At 42.5% G+C, this 20,169-nt stretch overlaps 1 protein-coding gene across 2 annotated transcripts in view; it reads right to left on the minus strand.

The window, feature by feature from the left end:
- PPM1H (protein phosphatase, Mg2+/Mn2+ dependent 1H) overlaps positions 1-20,169 on the minus strand; it is a 202,460-nt gene that overhangs the window by 79,575 nt on the left and 102,716 nt on the right. For both annotated transcript variants that reach the window (XM_034770456.1, XM_034770465.1), the window contains exons 3-4: positions 12,469-12,813; positions 640-752 (exon numbers count right to left, since the gene is read on the minus strand). In XM_034770456.1, the coding sequence (XP_034626347.1) occupies positions 640-752; positions 12,469-12,813 (458 nt within the window). The remainder of the gene's footprint in view (positions 1-639; positions 753-12,468; positions 12,814-20,169) is intronic.

A 20,169-nucleotide genomic window follows, 5' to 3' on the forward strand; every position in this document is an offset into this window, starting at 1 on the left:
ATTATTAAATAAAAGGGGGTAGCTAAATGACCTGAATTTCCGAGGAGTCCATCAAGTTTCAGTCTGAGGGGTAGGTGAATATCTGAATCAGGATTTATTTATTTAATTCTATCCTAAGCTGTTCATATGCCAGTTACAAAAGCACTAACCAAATCTGTCATAACTGACTGGCTCTGAACCCATCAAGGATTAGCTAGGAGATCCTCCAAGACTAGGCTGGGGGACAACAGCAACTTCTAGTTCAAAATGTTCTTTCAATTCTCATAAACAAACACAGAACCATTTCAAACAGTGGTTAATAAAAAACTTCCACTAGAACACACAGTAAATGATTTTTTATTTCACACTGCACAAGAGCCATTGAGTCATTTAGAGCCTGTTAATAAGGAACGGCAGAAAATTCAACTTCTCTAAACACCACTCTTATCTGAATAGCGGGCTTACGTTAGATTTAGTTTCTATGAAATACTTATTGCAACTGTTCAATATAAACAGTAAGGCATATTATTACTACTCTGGAATGCATCTCAATTCATAGAAACCAAGGAGCAGGGCCCCGTTGAGCTACTTTGCTAACTGCCTGTTGCAAAGGAAATAATTATTTTTAGGCAAAAAAGCCTAGAGATCCGCTTTGCTTACCTACTGTCACCAGCATTTGCCACGTAGAGCTTCCCCAGCATATACACAACAACAAGGGCTGTGCAGCCACCAGATATACTGTAAACAGTCCTCTCTCGCTCTATTTGTAAATCCTAAGGAAGACAGAAGAGAGTTTATAAAATAGCTTTGCAACTGGCATTTGGGAAGAGAAGATTTTCATTAAAACCTTACATATTCGTATTGCTAAATCAAAATTCCTGTTGAGTTTGTTTACTTGTTGCTGCCACAACTGTATATTCAGAGAAACAAACGGAACATCAAAGAGCAATGTACATAGGGCCCAATCCTGTTTGTTCCATGGATAAAGTAACCTGGCTAATATCGTGCCAGGCATAGCAGAACCAAGTGTAGTGCTACCCAAGGAGGCCATCCTCTGACTAATATTTGAATTACACTCTGGTTTCTGTTACATTCACAATTTCTGTTACTGCCTACAAATCAATGCTGAGGAAGAAAATCCAAAAGAAATCAAATCTTACAGTCTTTTGTCAGAGACATACACACGTATATACACTAAAAATACCTATTTTATATCATCTTTGCCATAGACAAGTTTTAAGTTGATATCCCCCCCCTATGAATTTTTACAATTTTAGCAAGCTACAAAGTATTTCAAAGGAAGCAGAAATTTTTAACCATCAAAATAATTTCAACCCATAAAGTGGATTTTCAAGGCATTTCCAAGTATGTTAAAACGGTTTTATTCACTGGCTTTTTATAATGATCCTTTTAAAATCTGAAATCATTGTCTGTTTCCTTACCCATTTTCAGTTTGGCGTGCATATGCTTTGGGACTGTAAGGATGACGGCATTTATGTTTTATTTCGTTTTAATAAGATGACTTCAAAAATATTTGTTATGATGCAAAAGAGGGATTACTACAATGAGCCTGATTTTTCAGAGAGTATGTCTACACTACAAAATTATGTTAACATAAGTTATGTCGATGTACAGACACCACAGTAATTAAAATCACTTTTGCGTGTCCACACTCCTTGTGTCAGCAGTGCACCTCTTCACTACCTGCATCAATATAAGAGCAGAGAGCAGTACACTCGTGCATAGCTATCCCACTGTGCAACCTGCCACCCCCTAGTGCAGGGTGTTTTGGGAAGGGTTTGCAATGACTCATGGGGGCAAACAAGTTGCACAGGGGTGCCTGGGAACATGATTTCAACATTCCATAATGCAGTTTTCTCCATCGCATAATGTTTCCCGCCTCTTTTCTAAAGCCCCATAAACCTGTGTGCATGCCATCTGAGTGAGAAGAAGCATGAATCCTGCACAGCTCTTTACTACTATGAAGAGTGTTGCAAGTAAGGGACGTCTGATCCTGCAGTATTTGCAGTGTCACCAGAGGAGCTGTGGGGGACATGACGATTCCTTAGAGGCTAGATTGCTGTGGGACACAGGAAAAAATAATTCAAAGTTGTTGGCGGTGTTCACAGAGCAGCTGAAGATGGTGGAGCACCGGTTCTGGGCCTAAGAAACAAGCACTGACTGGTGGAATCACATTGTCATGCAGGTTTAGGATGACAAAACGTGGCTGCAGAACTGTTGGATATGCAAGGCCACGTTTCCGGATCTGCGTGCAGAGCTTTCGCCTGCCCTCCGGCTCAGCGACACCATAACGAGAGCTGCACTGACAGTGGAGAAGCGAGATGGCGATCACTGTGTGGAAGTTTGTAACACCAGATTGCTACCAATCGGTCAGGAATCAACTGGAATTGGGAAAACCACCGTGAGGGTTGCTGTGATGCAAGTGTCCAAGGCCATTAATCACATCTCGCTACAAAGGACTCTGGGCAACGTGCAGGACATAGTGAATGGTTTTGCAGTAATGGGGTTCCCATACTGCGGTGGGGCAATAGATGGCACACACATCCCTATTCTGGCACCAGACCACCTTGCCAGAGAGTGCACCAACAGAAAGGGCTACTTTTGTGTGGTACTGAAAGCAGTGGTGGATCACTGGGGACATTTTACCAACATCAGCGTGGGCTGGTCAGGGAAGGAGCATGACACATGCATCTTTAAGAACACAGGCCTGTTCAGAAAATTGCAAGCAGGGACTTTCTTTCCAGACCAGAGGACTATCACTGCGGATGTTGAAATGCCAATAGTGATCCCTTACTCCTGTGGCTCACGAAGCCCTGGACAGCTGCAAGGGAGTGCTTCAACTACAGGCTCAGCAGGTGCAGAATGACAGTTGAATGTGCCTTTGGCTGTTTGAAAGGCCGCTGGCACTGTCTACTCTTGAGATTAGACTTCAGTGAAAAAAATATCCCAATGGTTATAGCTGGCTGCTGTGTCCTTCATAATATTTGTGAAACAAAGGGAGAGAAGTTTCTGCCTTAGCGAAGTGGCTGTCTGATGATTTTGAGCAGCCAGATACCAGAGCTATAAGAAGAGCTCAATGTGGAGCTATACAGCTCACGGAGGCTTTGAAATACCATTTTAATAGTGAGCCATGGTTATGTGTGCTGTTTTAACGTGCTCAGCCTTGCATTGCTTTTTGGCACCCCAGTATGAACCTTGTAATGAGTGCCGTGTGTGTAGCAATATAACATTGCATATGCAGCTATTGCTATTAACTGTGAATGATGTCAGCCCCAACCAGCATATGCTGTAAATTAATAAAGATGAATTAAGTTTCCATAAATAGACTTTTATTACAAACCCATGCAAACAGACATGTTTATAATTGAATTAAACTTTATAAATACAGGGGAAAGAACTGTTGAAGGAGAAAGAACAGTCATTTCCATTTCACAAACACGTACACCAACCATGTCTCTCACAGGTCAGTGCATGTGCTGCTATGATTGCCTGCACTCTCCCCCAGGGTGGAGTGGTAGGCATAGTGCAGTGACCCCGGATGCCACATGGAATGCAGTTCTCTATGTGCTGCAGAGGGAGGTGAGCATGGAACTGTTGAACCTGAAGGTCCACAAGAGTCTACAGCATGTCTGTTTGCTGCTTGAAAAGTGCTAGCATCTGCTGCTGCGTGTCCCTCTCTGTTCTCTTTTCCACTCTATCCCCATCCATGCTGTCTGCAAGAGTATCGAAAGCAGCAGAGGCTTGCAGGATCTCTTGGAACATGCCATCCTGCGTCCTCTTCCTTCTCCTTATCTGGCTGTGCCACTCTGCTGGTGCGGATGCAGAGATCCTCAAGGCCACATTTCCAGCTGCAAAAGTTACCATGCACAGAGGTACTATTGTGAGTGTATTCACAAGATAAATTAAAACTTGGTATACTGCATTCACTCCCTTTTATCCACACAAGTTGTAAGCACTACATTCTCACTTCTCTTTGAGATTCATAAAGCAGAGCGGCAGTCCCAGTGATGGTGACGGAGGGTCAGTACGTTGGGAAAATAAGCAGCGGGGATAGTTCACAGGCATGAGTATAGGACAACTGAGTTGAATACTGGCACTGTTTTCCACAGGTGGTGGGGATTTTAGCTGAACTTCCACTGCTGAGGGTAACAGTAGGTGAAAGGGAATAGCTCCTGCAGGCATCCGGCTGTAGATCGGGGCCATATGCTGCTAGCCTGCACGCTGCAAGGTGCCTGCTGAAATAATTGTTGAGTGGTTTGGGAAAGTGTCTGACCACGGCAGGAGAAATAAGGCAGCCCTCCCCAGAAACCTTTGGCAGAGGATTGCAGACTGCCTTCACAAAAGTTTCCTTGAGATCTCTATGAAGGATTCATGGGACAACCTGGTACACACAAAAACTATTCTGCAGGACCCCCTCAGCAGCTCTGCTTCCCCTCTATAGTTAGACAATCTGCTTCTCACTCTACTGGTGATTTCACTACCTCTTCTAGCATAAGTTTAAACAACAAAAAAAGTAAATGAACGGAGGTGTCCCTGCAATATCAAAGCAAATTGTATACTTACCAGAGGTTCCTTCCCTTGTAACAGGCTCTCCTGTGCTAGACTGTAGGGACTGCCCAGGAGCCAAAAAACAGGTCCTGGCTTGCTGTACCACTGGATCCCCCGGTCGCCTGTCCCCCATACTCCTCCTCCTCCTCACTGTTCACAGCTGGGGCCTGTGACTTGGGCTTCCTGAAGTATCCATGGTGCTCTTGAGGGTGGGGCGGTGTCTCCACCAAGGATGGCATGCAGATTTTTGTAGAAGTGGCAGGTCTGTGGCTCTGCACCAGAATGACTGTTAGCCTCCCTGGCTTTCTGGTACGCCTGTCGCAGCTCCTTGGCTTTCACATGGCACTGCTGTGGGTCCCTCTTATAGCCCTTCTCCCTCATGTCCCAAATGAGCTGCTTGTAAATAATGATGTTTCTACAGCTGGATTAGAGCTGTGCCTGCACAGCCTCTTCTTCCCACAGATCCACCACCTCCTGTGCACTCCAGGCAGAAGCGCGTCTGCAGCGTGTAGCCAGTATGGTCAGCTGGGCAGTTGCTAGGTGACCTCTCCATGTCAAGCAACCAGGAAATGAAATTTCAAAAATTCATGGGGCTTTAAAGGGGAGAGACGTGTACCTGGCCGGTGGGCAGCGGAGTTCAAAACAGTGACCAAAGTGGTCATGCTGAGGCATTGGAGGACACCGCCTGGAAGCCACTGAAGTCAATGTATGTAATGCAGTGTCTACATTACATTACATACATACACTACATTAATACTGAGCGAATTACACCAACTTAAGCACTACACCTCTCATGGAGGTGGAGTTAAGTGAGCGCAGCGCGCAAGCTACATCGGTGGGAGAGACATTTTAGTGTAGACACTCAGAGTTAGGTCTATGTAAGCTGCCTTGCATTGACCAGGGCTGAGAATCTGGCCGTTAATAGTTTCATAGATTCCAAGACCAGAAGGGATCACTCTAGACTGACCTCCATAACAGGCCATAGAACTTCCCTGAATTAATTCCTGTTTGAGAATCTCTTTCAGAAAAATATCCAATGCCTGGGATGGAGAATCTACCACAACTCTTGGTAAATTGTTCCAAGAGTTAATTATCCTCACTGTTAAAAAATGTACACCTTATTTCCCATCTGAATTTGTTTAGCTTCCAGCCATTGAATTGTTATACCCTTCTTTGCTAGATTGAAGAGCCTGTTACCAAACATTTGTTCCCTTTGTAGATACTTATAGATGGTGATGAAGTAACCCCATAACCGTCCCTTTGTTAAGCTAAATAGAGTGAGCTCCTTGAGTCTATCACTATAAGGCATGTTTTCTAATCCTTTTATCATTCTCATGGTTCTTCTCCGAACCTTCTCCAATTTATCATCAACATCCTTCCTGAATTGTGGGCAAAAGAACTGGACACAGTATTCCAGCAATGGTTGCACCAGTGCCAAGTATGGGAGTTTATATTACCCTACTTATTCCTACTTGATATTCCTGTTTATACATAACAAAGTTTGCATTAGCCCTTTTGGCTACAGCATCACAAAAGGAGCTCATGTCAGCTGATCATCCATCATGATCCTCCAAATCTTTTTTGGAGTCACTGCTTCCCAGGATAGAGTCCCCGAGTGTGTAAGTATGGCCTGCACTTTAATAACACCACTAATTCTGCAAACAGATACATTGAAAAAATGACCATCTTTTTTCCTTACCAGTTTTGACAGTGACTCGTGTAGCCATCTGTAGATGCAGGGACAACTTCTGTTCAGAGCTCAAAATTTTACTACTGTGACGTGCCAAAGTCACCATGGTTTGTTAAATGAAATGTGACCTCAAATTGTGCCCACATTGCTGGATAAGGTATTTATATGTTATGAAAGATAGCTAAGTCTCTGTATACTACTTGGAAAATCTTTGTCACAGTATGTATGTTGCATTGACAGAGTATAGAATTCTCAACTGCTCAGTGTCTCTGAAGCACCGTAGAGGGATTCATTTTGGGTAAAGCCCGTGGGGCATGAAACTTTCCAGATTCTCTATCTACAGTAACTGACTTCCATGAAAACTTGCACATCTCAATAACTCTCTCGTTTCCAACTGTGACAAGGTCAATCTTTCAGTGAATTTTTGCAACCACCTCACAGCGAGCAAGCTGCCTGCATCCCTGAGAGCCAAGCAATATTGTAATGGGACAAATCTCAAGTCTTCTCTGCCTGAATTTCACCCAGTGCCACTCCCTGAGATGCTCAGATATTGGGAGAACTTTATGCTCCAGTCTAAGAATTGGATCTATGTTCTTCCTGGCTGGTGAAGGCCAGTGGGGAAATATCTGTGGTAAAAGATTGCCACCACTGCCCTTACAGAGAGCTGGCAGCCAACTGCTCTTAAGAAAGCATTCTGCAGCCTTTGATCAACCAGCTGTCACTTGAGGTGGAGAGAATAACCCTTTCTGGCCACTGTTCCACCTTCCATTCTTCAGATTGCTGAGAAGGTTCTGATGAGAACCTTCACGGTGTCTCTGTTAGCCTTGATCCGTGTCAAGCCAAATACAGACTGGGTTTGGCACAGATTGTGTTGGTTACACTGGATGATCTCTTCCTGATAGTGGATGCAGATCAGGTATCGAAGTTCAAATTATGCAGATCAGCTGCCTTTGATACCATCAACCATGATATGTTGCTTGGCTTGCTTGTGCCACCTAGTGGGGAACAGATGGAGCTGTTCTTAGATGACTGTTCTTTTCCCTTGGAGTGGCCACAGAGGGTAACTGGTGCTCTACCTAAGGGCTCCCATTTGAGGTACAGCAGGGTTCAGTTTTTTTACCCCTCTCATTCAACATATCTATGATTCAGCATGTGTGGCAGTGCCTTCAGTACACTTTTCACACCATACAAGCCTGACCCAGTTCTTGGCTGAACTTGGGACACTAATGTGGGCAAGCTGGCTAAGGTTCAGTCCAGACAATACGGAGGTGATGGTAGATTAGGGAAAGCATCACGAGAACATGACAGAGACTGTATTGGCATCTTTCAGTGGTATCCATCTGCTATTTACTGCCCGACTTCACAACTTCAGCGTGGTGTTAGATCACCATTTGCTTTTAGAGGATTAAAATTACAGCACTCAGCAAGAGAGATGTTTAAATTCCACAAGGTTGTGACCTAGTCTCTTGGATATGGACCGTTTTCCATATTTTGCCACTTTAACATCTGCATTGTCCATGAGGCTGTCCCTAAAATCCCTTTGGAAACTGAAGCTGGTGCAGTAGGCTGCTGTCTACTTGTTAAGCAGAGTACCATACTAGAAGCACATGCCATTAGTGCTTCATGAACTAGCCCGCCTGCCTATTGGTTTCCAGCTGGAGTTTCATGTTGGTTTTAGTCATGATCAGAAATGGTTTAGGACTGTTACTGTTAAAATTAGATGCTCAAGATGAAGCCATCTCTGCTAAAAAAAGAGGGAGGGGGGCTTCTGGCAGACACTTTCCATTAGGGCTCCTCAGCTCTGGACCTCATTGCCATTTTGCTCCAAAACTGTCCATATATGTTAATCTCCAGGACACACTGCAAAGCCCATTTATCTGTTCAGGGTTGGGGGAGGGCTGTGGAGAGGGTGGGATAAGGATCTTTCTGGGGGGGGGGGGTACACCTGCATTTTCACTTTGACATCCTAGGCAGCTGGTGCTTCTCCTGTGTGTGGGGTTTGCTATGTTGGTTGTACAGATTTGCAATTTAAAGTGTTTAAACCTCCAGAGCCTGAGATAACCATCTATTTTTGTATGTAAATCAAAACTTAATTTTTTTAAAAAAATGGATTTTTGTTTGTAGCATGGATGTGCCAAAACAGTTGTAAGAATCATCACAGGGATGCTATTTATAGTTTAGGTTGCATTGTCCTGACCACAGTGCTACAGGAAAAACTGTTAGAATACAGACTCACTTAGCCAAGCCAGACAACCATGAGCTAATACTGTCAGAGTTGTAGTGTAGATGGGTCACAGTATAAGACCAATAAAAGGGTATTTGTTCATTCATTGCCTGGGCCTCGCAGTTCCAAAAAAGGGAAGGCCAAGCAGTGCTAATCATGGCCTCCAAAAGAACAAGCAATCTTTCCTCTTTGTGCAACAATTCTGTCCTTAGCAGAAGTTTAAAACAGAGTAGCGATACCTATTCCCCCCCTTCAATGAACTTGAAATCCATTAGTAAGACTCAGAAGTAGGGCTTGTAAATAAGTTTGATCTTGACCCAATTAAACATGGTTGTAAACATCACATATGGATTCATTTGCTTTTTAGGTTATCAAGCAGATGCAAGTCTATCTGTACAGACCATCCAGAAAGTAATGTCCTGTTTCTATGCAGGTTCCAGGCTTCTCAGTCTCCCAAAAGAAACATGGGAATTTATTTAATCTACATTAGAAGGATGAAGGGTTGAGGTAACTCTCTTGGGATTTGAACTTGTGGCTCCAGGAGTGATGCTAAAAAAACCCGATATTCTGAAATATAATGTTTGCATCACCAAGTCAACCCTCCTCTTGTTTTGTCAGTTATTTAAACAATGGATTCTTTCAAGTGTTTCCACCATTCAAAATGGCAGAAATATGACGACATATTCTCATCTCTCAAGATCGTCACCATTTTGATCTGTTACAAGAACAGTTTACTATATTTCATCTACACGGAATACAAATCTTAGTCCTGATTTAGAATCTCAAGTTGAATCCAAACCTGGTTCTGGATTTGAACACTACCTCTTCAGCCCATCTGTTATTTTAGCAGTAAGCCAGCTTTGTATCACTAATTTTCACCCCAATATAACAAAAACAAAAAGCTATTAACTAAGTCATGACCTGAGAGCAGGATAACTGGGGGTGAGGATATACCTTTCAGATGGGAGTGTACTCTGAGTGGCACTTTTTCTACATAAGGCTGAGTGTGGAGTGGAAGCTCTTTCCTTTAATCTCTCTTTAAAACAAAAAAAGAAAGACGATGTAGATGGCTCACCTGTGATGCACAAAGCGATGCATACACCCCCAACAGGTGAAATTCAGATAAGCCCCCTTTTGCTCAGTTCAGCAAGCTAAGTTTGATGTAGTTGAGTTTGATTACATTATCTGAGTAGCTTAATATAGAAGAACACTTGGCAATACCCTTCTAGCTCCCCAGGACATGGCTTATAAACCACTCAGGGTTTGCCCAGACTACTGTTTTGGGTTGTACTATAACTCGAGTTAACAAATATAATTGTAAATACTAACAGTGAACACTCAACTGAATGTGGCCTGGAATAAACATTTGTGATCTCAGGTTACAACATGGAAATAAATTAACACATTTGTACTCTAGAAAAAAACAGACAGGAGAGAGGTTAGTAGTTTAAATAACTGAGTAGGATAACAGCCTTCCATGGAAAATAAACAGGGTGCCATGTGGTTTACTGTGTCGGGGTGTGGTAGAGTGAGCACTCTCCAGAAGAAATCAGATTTGACAGACACTGGAATTATTAATTGAGTTATGACTAAAAGGGAGTTACACGGAGTCTGACACTTCAGGCAAGACAGGGAAGACCTAATTAGCATTTAAAAGGAGGCTGGGCAGAAAGGAGTAATGGCACACAACACTCCAGGGGAAGAGAAGAGTTGAAGGCCTTCTATTAGGCAGTACCTGAAGGGATGTGCAAAGAGGGTTATATGTACCTACCCAACACTCTATCCAGGTTCAAAGGGTTCCCGTGAAGCGCTGTGTGTTGCAGGAAAGACAACCGAGAATTGTGCCTGCCTACTTTAGGAATGCTGTTTTTTGTTAAACATTGGGTGCAATGATACATTGTGCTACTAAGGAACCCATGTAAATAAGCTAACTCAAAAGGGTTGGACAAAACACGGATGAGGTACTAATACAGAATGACCACAGTGATATCAAGGAGGCTCACACCGTTACTTCAGAGAGCGCCAGGTGTATAAAGAAGAAGGACAGAGTTAGAGAGGTAGGAGGAGTGTGTCAGCCTTAGAAAGGCTGTTACATAAATCTCTCTCTCTCTCACACACACACACACACACACACACACACACACACACCCTCCCCCACACACTGCAATGTTATTCTTAATTATAAGCACAAGATGTTATCCAGACCTTAGACTGGATATATTGTATTTACTCCTATTTTTTCCCTAATAAAACTGCTTTTTTTAATTAGAATTGTTATTGTACTGGGGTAACCACTGAGAGCCATTCCTGGAGACAATGATGGAGAGGCAGAAGTGGGGGTAAAAGGGCCCCAGCTTACAGCATTTGATCAAAGGCATGGGGCAGGAGATGCTCATTCTGAATAAAGCCTACCACAATGCCAGCTAGTGACATGGAGAAAGACAAATTGCCATGATTTGTGTGCACAGTCCCTAGCACAATGGAGTCCAATTTTCAGGCAGGGTCCTCAGTGCTATACTAAGCCACGTGCATTTTTTATGATGTTGTGGTGTATACTTCATAATACTAATTTAAATATAGTTGATTCTGTGCAACTTCTATCATCGTGTTGTGTAATAGTAAAAAAAGATTTGTAATAAAAATGTACAACATATTTTACAGTGAATATTTTCAGTTGTACGGTAGTTTGCAAAAAGCTTTCTGATTCTTTGGGAAGGAAAGCACTACACAAAAAGCTAATCATTGTAATTACTGTACTTGAGTGCAGAAATGAAACAGTTCTTTTCTGGAATGACTGCTGCAGTCTGCCAATTAGTCACATGTACTAAGACTAATTCACATATATGAGGAAAAACTATGATTGAGTCCTGCCTTTGTACTTCACCTTGAGAATAAAATCTCTGGGAAATGCTTAGTTTAAAACTTTTCTGCACAAAGAGGAAGCTTTTTTTAAAGACATAGAATATAGTCATTTCCTAAGGCCTGATCCCACAAGCACTTACCAGGCATAGTTCTAACTGCTAGGAGCGCTCTCAGGCGAGCAAGCACTATGCGTAGTGGCAAGAGTTTGCAGAACCAGGCTCCCGCAGGGGATATCCACTCAAGGGTGAATCCCTAGCTCCACTGAAGTCAAATGGAAATTTTGCCACGGACTTCAGTGGAGCCAGAATTTCACCCCAAGTATTCATGTGAATAAAGCATAAATGAGTGGAGGGGTGAGGCCCACCCCCGCAACAATGGGCCAGGGTACAAAGCTACTGTGCAGCCCCTATTCTAGCCTATGAGCTAGAACAACCGCCATTGCTTCTCCACCCAGATGCAGTGGGTACTGGGGCTCTTCCCCTGGTCCACCCGCAACCTGCCAGAACATGGCCTCCTACATCAGCCCAGGCAGGGCTGGTGCAGAGACCCTGCCTGTGGCATGAGGGGTACAGATGCATCCTCTGTGCAGCTCTTTCTCCCACACCCCCTATACAGGGCCCGAGGCCATCCCACTGCACCAGGGTAAATTTCACCATTTTTTATTAGGAAACATACAGACTAGCGTAAATAATTTATCTCATCATTGAAAGCGGATATCTACTATTGTGGAGCAATGTAGCTTTCTACACAATACATCTCCTTTTTTAAAAAACAGCTTCTAAAAGCCATGTCAGTAAGATAGACAACAATGTGACAGGAAGAATGGTCCAATGGTTAATGCAGCTGCCTGGGACTTAGGAGACCTAAGTTCAATTATTTGTTCTTGTATAATCTTGGGCTAAGGAGCCTCTTTGTGCGACAGCTCCCCATCTGTAAAATGGGGATGATAGCACTGCCCCACTCACAGAGGTGTTGCAAGAATAAGTACGTGAAAATTGTGAGGTGCTCAGATACCACAGGACTGAGAGCCAGCAAATACACACCTAATTTTAGACTGAACAGGTGAAAAGAAAGTCATCTCCCCCAACCCATGTTACTCATTAAACTGAGTAACAAGTAGTCAACAGCACTGAAATACACCTACCATTTCTTTGAATGCGCTTTCAATAGCTCCAGTAACAAGGCTCTCATGTTGGATCTTCTTCTCTGTAAAGAAGCGTGTTGGAGGGGTGTTGGGTGAGCCCGGAGCCCCAACCCCCCCACGCAGGGAGGCTGCCCTGGTTAGAGTTCTGCTGTTAGTGACCATGCTTTCTGGCTCCTCTCCTAGGCAGGTTGGGGGAAGGACAGCAGAGTTCTTCAGGATCTCCACAATCTCCTGCAGCTGCTCCACAATATGGTGATGAAGCAGTTTGGATGCTACAACAGCTGCCCCAGATCCAGCATGTCCGTCAAACAGTGACCAGTAGTACAAATTGATGCCATCATTTTCCTGTTTATGAAAAGAAGAAAATCACAATGTACACAATTATCAGTGTTGTCAGTGACCCTAGCACCACTGACAGGTCAGCTACAGTCGTTAAGGTGCAACTAACTGTTCCACGATACAAAGAGTAGGTTTCTTTCTGGAAAGGAGAAATATGTCATGTCACTTGGCTTTTTTTTTCCCTCTTCTGAAAAGGCTGACAAATTTACAGTCTTCAACATACTGCACCAAATATGTCCAGGAGGCAAGACACCTCTGGGATAGGAGGCTAGTTAAATATGCCACTGTATCTTCGCCATCTCTCTCCCTTGTGAATGACAAATGGGCCACTTGCAGTGAGGCTAGATACTTCTGCATTGTTTCATTCAAATGTAACTTTTCAGTTCTCATTGTGGAGATAAACATCAAATCTCACTTCTTTGCTGCTTCCATCAGTTTGCTGGTTTATAATTTTACAATCTTTTTTTTCCTCTTTTGATAAGGTAAAGACACTGCTGGAAATGATATGGCACATACCTTCATATCATTACATCCTGCATGTTCTCTGCAAGTCACAGGGCAGTAATATATATTTCCCAGATCTTTCTCTTTTTAAAAAAATGAATGATAGAAAAATACAGCAATAAGAAATTTGTGCTCCTAAGTCACTTTGGCACTTCTGAAAATCCTACCCTAAAATCACCACTCAGTACAGCACTTCAGCATGTGCTTAAAATTAAGTCTCATTGATGCCAACAGGACCTAAGCACCTGTGTATGTGTTTTGCTGACTCAGGGCTTAATTTAAATTGACAAAAAGAACAGGAGTACTTGTGGCACCTTAGAGACTAACAAATTTATTAGAGCATAAGCTTTCGTGGACTACAGCCCACTTCTTCGGATGCATCCGAAGAAGTGGGCTGTAGTCCACGAAAGCTTATGCTCTAATAAATTTGTTAGTCTCTAAGGTGCCACAAGTACTCCTGTTCTTTTTGTCAATTTAAATTAAGCCCTGAGTCAGCAAAACACATACACAGGTGCTTAGGTCCTGTTGGCATCAATGAGACTTAATTTTAAGCACATGCTGAAGTGCTGTACTGAGTGGTGATTTTAGGGTAGGATTTTCAGAAGTGCCAAAGTGACTTAGGAGCACAAATTTCTTATTGCTGTATTTTTCTATCATTCATTTTTTTAAAAAGAGAAAGATCTGGGAAATATATATTACTGCCCTGTGACTTGCAGAGAACATGCAGGATGTAATGATATGAAGGTATGTGCCATATCATTTCCAGCAGTGTCTTTACCTTATCAAAAGAGGAAAANCACTTCTTCGGATGCATCCGAAGAAGTGGGCTGTAGTCCACGAAAGCTTATGCTCTAATAAATTTGTTAGTCTCTAAGGTGCCACAAGTACTCCTGTTCTTTTTGTGGATACAGACTAACACGGCTGCTACTCTGAAACCTTTAAATTGACAGACACCCACAGGCAATGTGATTATAGCCACAGCCACTGCTGTGATAGAAATTTACTTCATTCTGTCACAAAGGGGAAAAAAAAAAAAATCCACCTCCACCCCACCACAAACAAGCACAAGGCCTACACACAACTTAAGTCCCATAGGATTTGTGCTGGCTTGCTACACCAGGATGCATTTTTACCCAAAATGAGCAATGAGTCAAGACGCACCAAGATGCAAAGGCGGCCATATGAAAAACAAAAAAACTTAGATAATTTCTCAGAGGCGTGTCACAAATCAGCATGTCAAGAAAGGGCAGTCAATCTGAGCTACTACATCCCAATCCTAGCACAAAATCCCCTTTGCAATATCACATGGTTACCCCATCACCGTAAATTCTTGCAATTCAAAATGCTAATGAGCTCTATTGCTGAAATTAACATTTCATTATTAATCCTAATGCTGCTCTAATTGCATGCATCTTTCAAGACATGAATTATAAAATGATTAAGTAAACCTCTCTCTATCTGGTTACCTTCCCTGGACCTGAAGAAGAGCCCTGTGAAGCTCGAAAGTTTGTCCCCTTGCATCAACAGAAGTTGGTCCAATAAAAGATATTACTTCACCTACCTTGTCTTTTTCTGACTATGACTTTTTCTAGCTTAACAAAACACGATGAGGGCCATACTTACAGAATGGGAAACTGCCTCCTGTAAAGCAGTGACTGAAAAGGACTTAGCGGTCAATAGTGGACACGCAACCCAACATAAGCGCCCAGTGCAATGTTGTCACAAAAAGGGTTAATTAATTAATGGAGATATCCTATCTCCTAGAACTGGAAGGGACCTTGAAAAGTCATCGAGTCCAGCCCCCTGCCTTCACTAGCAGGACCAAGTTCTGATTTTGCCCCAGATCCTTAAGTGGCCCCCTCAAGGATTGAACTGAGAACCCTGGGTTTAGCAAGCCAATGCTCAAACCACTGTGCAACCCTTTATGTACAAAGAGGGGAGAAGTGAGTAGGAGTAGAGAAGTGATATTACCTCTGTACAGCATTGATGAAACCCATACTGGAATACTGAATCCAGTTCTGGTGTCCACGTTTTAAAAAGGGATTTTGAAAAACTAGAGAAGGCGCCAAAAAGAACCACAAAAACAATTACAGGGCTAGAGAAAATGCCATATAGTGAGACATCTGAAGAGCTCAATCTGTTTAGCTTATCGAAAAGAAGAGAGGTGACTTGATTACAGTGTATAAGTATGTTCAAGGGGAGAAAAAAACCCAGATACTAAAGGGTTCTTTAATCTAGAGGAGAAAGGCATAACAAGAACACATGGGTGGAAGCTGAAGCCATACAAATTAGAAATAAGGCACACATTTTTATCATGCAGGGTGATTGACCACGGAAACAAACTATCAAGGGAGGTGATGGATTCTCCTATCTCTTGATATCTTCAAATCAAGGCTGGCTCCCTTTCTGAAAGATATGCTTTAGCCAAATGCAAAGTAGGCTTCAGTCAAACCAAAGTTATGGGGATCAGTACAGGGGTAACTGGGAAAAATTTAATGCAATGTGATATACAGGAGGTCAGATTAGATGAGCTAATGGTCCCTTCTGGCCTTAAATTCTAGATATCTGTGAAAGCAACATCCCATCCAATCTCATTAACTAGAAATACGGGGTGAAATTCAGGCATCTTTGGCTTCAGCGGGACCAAAATTTCACCCATGGCTTAGAATCACTCAAAGTTCACACTAGTGCTGGTTGAAACAATTCTTTCAAGCTGTTTTTCCATAGGAAATTGGGTTATTGTCTGCTTACCTTGGAAAATGTTGATATTTTGTAAAAAAAACAAAAATTAACAAACCAAAAGAAATATTTCTATTCAAAATGGTGCTGTTGGCCTCATGGAAGTTGTAGTTTGAGTTACTTATGCTCCCATTCTCCTCTGTAGGCCTGGCTCTCTGGCTGGACTATAATTTCCCATGAAGTACCGTGGCCAGTGACCCCTATCACAGATGCCCTTCCCTCACAAAGAGAGGAGAAAGTGGTGCATCTTGGAAGATGCAGTCTGGCCAAAGAGCCAAGACCATAGAGGAGAGCATAACTGAACTACAACTCGCATGAGACTAGGTGGCTCCATTTTTTAATAAAAATACTTGTTTTTCAGCTGAAGTATTTTGGTTTTTGATATTCCAAAAAGTTTAGAGGGTTTTGTCAAAATTTTCAGCAGAAGCCCTCCCCCCCCCCCATTCTGACTAGCTCTAATTCGCTCTTTAAAGGAGAACAAATATTAACACCCATACTAAGTCATTAAGACCTGTGCAGAGATGTCCACAGCAGACCGCATTTTGCCTCTCCCTGTTTGGCAGTTTGCGCTTACATTTTTTTTTTTTTTTTTTGGCCATTTACTGGTGGTGTAATTCTTCGTCTTCAGTTACCATAGGAATGCTCTGGTGGCTGTCTGTCTGCTATAGTGGGAAGGTGCCAGGATGGGGCAGAGAGGAGAAGAACTGCTGCCTCAGGTGATTTAGGAGCAGAGCTAGAAGTTCTACTCCTGAGTCCACAGCAGTGCATTGTGGTAGCTATCTCATAGTGCAACGGGCCGCAGGGTCCTTTGGGAAGGGTTTGCAATGCCTCATGGAGCAGGCACATCGTCACATGATGCAGGTTTCCCAATCCCATTATTCCATGGGCATCCTACTACATTGCCAGCTGCTTTTCAACTGAAGGTGTGGGGGGCGGGGGGAGGGAGGAAGAGTGTGTGACAAGAAGTGTGTGTGTGTATGGAGGGGGGGAGAGAGACTGTGTGTTTGGGGGGACAGAGTGTATCAGCATGCCATCTTGTAAGTTCAGACAGCGGCAGGAAGCAATCAGTCCTGAGGCAGGGGGAGCGGGAACCCCCCCGACATCAGCCTCTGCCTCCCTCCCTGAGCTCTCTGCATAGCAATCTCTCTCTACACACCCCTCTGTGTTCAACAGCACGAGCATCCCACCTTAATGGTTTGCTTTGTGTCCCAGAGCAGATCGGCACAACATGCAAAGGCTGTCAGAAACGGTGCTTTGAAAGGGAAGGGGCGCACGTCTCCAAGGCAGCCGACTTCAAAACAATGAGCAGAGAGGTCACTTGAGGCATTATGGGACAGCTCCGGAGGCCAATTACAGTGCAGAAAGCAATCAAGTATCTACACTGGCAATAAAGCATTGGAGCCTCTGTGCAAATAGCCTTACGACTCTCAGCGAAGTGTTTTTTTTTTGCAGCACTGCAACTGAGAAGTTTCTGCGCACAAAGTGGCTTGACAGTGTGTTCCCGTCTGCAGTTTGAGAGCAAAAAGCTGCTTTACTGTGCAAAAACTTGCCAGTGTAGACAAGTCCTTACTCTCTTTGCCTCAGTTCCCCACCTGTAAAATGGGAATAATGGTAGTTCCCTACAATAGAGAGATGTGAAGATCAAAATATTGAAGATTATGAGACATTCAGATATTATGGTAATGAGGGCCAAAAAATACTTTCTTCTGCTGCTGCTTAGTGACTTGGTCACATATTTTTTTATTTCAGTGGCCGTCACAAAGCAAAGCTTTGAGTAGCCGGAATGGCTAGCTAGTTGTTTTTGTGGCAGGATAGTGAAAGAGTGAAGCACACAGTTCACAAACAAATTTTTTCCCTGTGAAATTAGCTTTAAAAATATCGGTTCAGTCTGTTGTATTCTATAAAGTAACTGTCTCTCCATCCGGCCTCTCCCCCTCCACTTCTTGTTTGGCTGGTCAGAGTCCTTCAACTGGAAATTTAATTAATCAAAACACAGTAATAATAATATGAAAAAAAATCGAAAGTGTTTCTTTTTTAAATTTGGGAAGGATACAGATCTCTGACTAGGCACCAGAGAAATAATAATAATAATAAAATAAAAAGAAGCAGCCATCTCACTGCACTGAATCCCAAAATGCATTTCTAGTCTGCTGTGAAATGTAATCAGCTTCAGGCTCCTCTGCTACTGGACCTGGTTTTGTAATTATAAGATAAATTAATTTTGACCTTTTAAAAATATGCAGGCTTTAGAGATGTGGCCTTTGTTTTTAACAAAGCAACAGACAAAGAATCATATGTGAGACTGCATGTATGTGCACAATAAGAGCTTGAATCACTGACAAAATCATACAGTACGCAGCAATACAATTTGGGGCAAACTTTCAAGCAGGCTGGAAACTAGCCTCCCATTGCAGATGAAATGCAGGGGCAAATCTCAATAGTTACATAGCCAACTACTTGATTAGCACCTGCAATCTGGTATTTAGAAATGTATTCTTTAGAAATGGCTCCTGCAATGAATCATAAGTGCAATAAAATGCACCCAATTTTTTTCCCAAAATGCACCCTCAAAATGCAAGCTGGACCACTGAAAATATATACCTGTGGGTCTAACAATAAACAGAAGTGGGTCAGTTGTCACCTTCACTAACCAAATGGTTGGTGAAACACTTCCTGATGTTACAAATGACATGTACAGTAGGCATTGTTGTGCAATGAACCTTAAGTCACACAAAAAATAAATATTCTTTGAAACTGGATGTGCATGAATGACACTATAGTATTAACTAATCAAAATTATCCTGCTTTGAGTTAATATTGTCTTATATTAGTGAATTATACGTACTAATATTAAATCCTGCATTCTGACTGGTCAGCAACCATGGCAATATCCTCACACAATATAATAGGTTGGAACTTGTTTTATTTACTTAACTGTATCTAATATTGTCAGGGCACTCTCTCCTCCTCCCAGCTGCTGACGATCCAAAACACAGAATTTAATGATATTTTAATAGAGTTTCTAAGTATAATCTTTGCAATTAAAACAAATGTCCAATCTGGGATCAAACCTAAGTCAGTCAGTCAATGGGAAAAATCCTATTTACTTTAGGATCAGGCTTTTGGATTCTTTTCTTCTTCTGCTTTTGTCGTTATTTTGTCAATTTTATTTTAAAAAAATGTTAATTTCCTTTTTCCAGGTTTCCTTGCTTTTTGTGGGCAAAAAAGTAGCCTTGCATCCCTTTCTTGATTCTCCTCCTCTGTATAGTTCACCTTCCCCCTCCTCCTCCTCTTCGGAGGTTCTAACTTTACAGCTCAGCTTTGAGGGATCGGGTCCCAGTCCTTCAAGCTGATGCACACAGGCAGCTTCCTGTCCCCATGCAGAGCCCCACTGATTTCAATGGGGATTCCCCATGTGGACAGACTCCCACACGTGTGCAAACAGCTTGAAAGCCACTTGGTGATACTGCACCAGATGGCAACTTCTCTTGAAAACTACATTTTAGTATTGCTTGGCAGGCATTTCACACATCTCCAAGCAACACTTCGATCACCCTGGTTTGTGGGGGCCGGGGATTTCCAGTTACTTTGATCAAATGTTAAATGACAAGGATTTTACAACTTCCAAATTTGGCTGCCATTTAAAAGTCATACAAGCGTCCCAGGGAATGTGAGAAAAATGGAAGATGGGAGAAGCAAGAAAAGGCATGTGAGCTTGCAGAGCATGTTCTGTCAAGTAGTAAAGAATCTGAAGAAAAGAAACAGTATTAATAAATCAAAAGATTTTAAAATTTAATTTGCATTTTCTTTTTAATTGTTTTAACTATTTTAAATACCTTTTCCTTAAACAATTATTTAATAAATCCTTTCCTTTTCCCCTCTTCATTCCTCTATTTACATGGAACCCTTTAATAATCCGAGCAAGATTTCAGAGTGTGTGTCATGCTGGGATATCCCTACTGAGTGGTTGCAGAACTCAATTTTGGCCTTTTTCCTAACAACCCATGAGGTGAAATAACACCCCAGCAAGACACATGCATGAAGCGTCTCATCTCTTTAATTCTACATACTAATGTGATGCAGAAGTGCCTGAATTTATATAATCTTCCTTTTGTTAAA

The sequence above is a fragment of the Trachemys scripta genome, chromosome 1, assembly GCF_013100865.1.
Source record: "Trachemys scripta elegans isolate TJP31775 chromosome 1, CAS_Tse_1.0, whole genome shotgun sequence".
NCBI classification, from domain to species: domain Eukaryota; kingdom Metazoa; phylum Chordata; order Testudines; family Emydidae; genus Trachemys; species Trachemys scripta.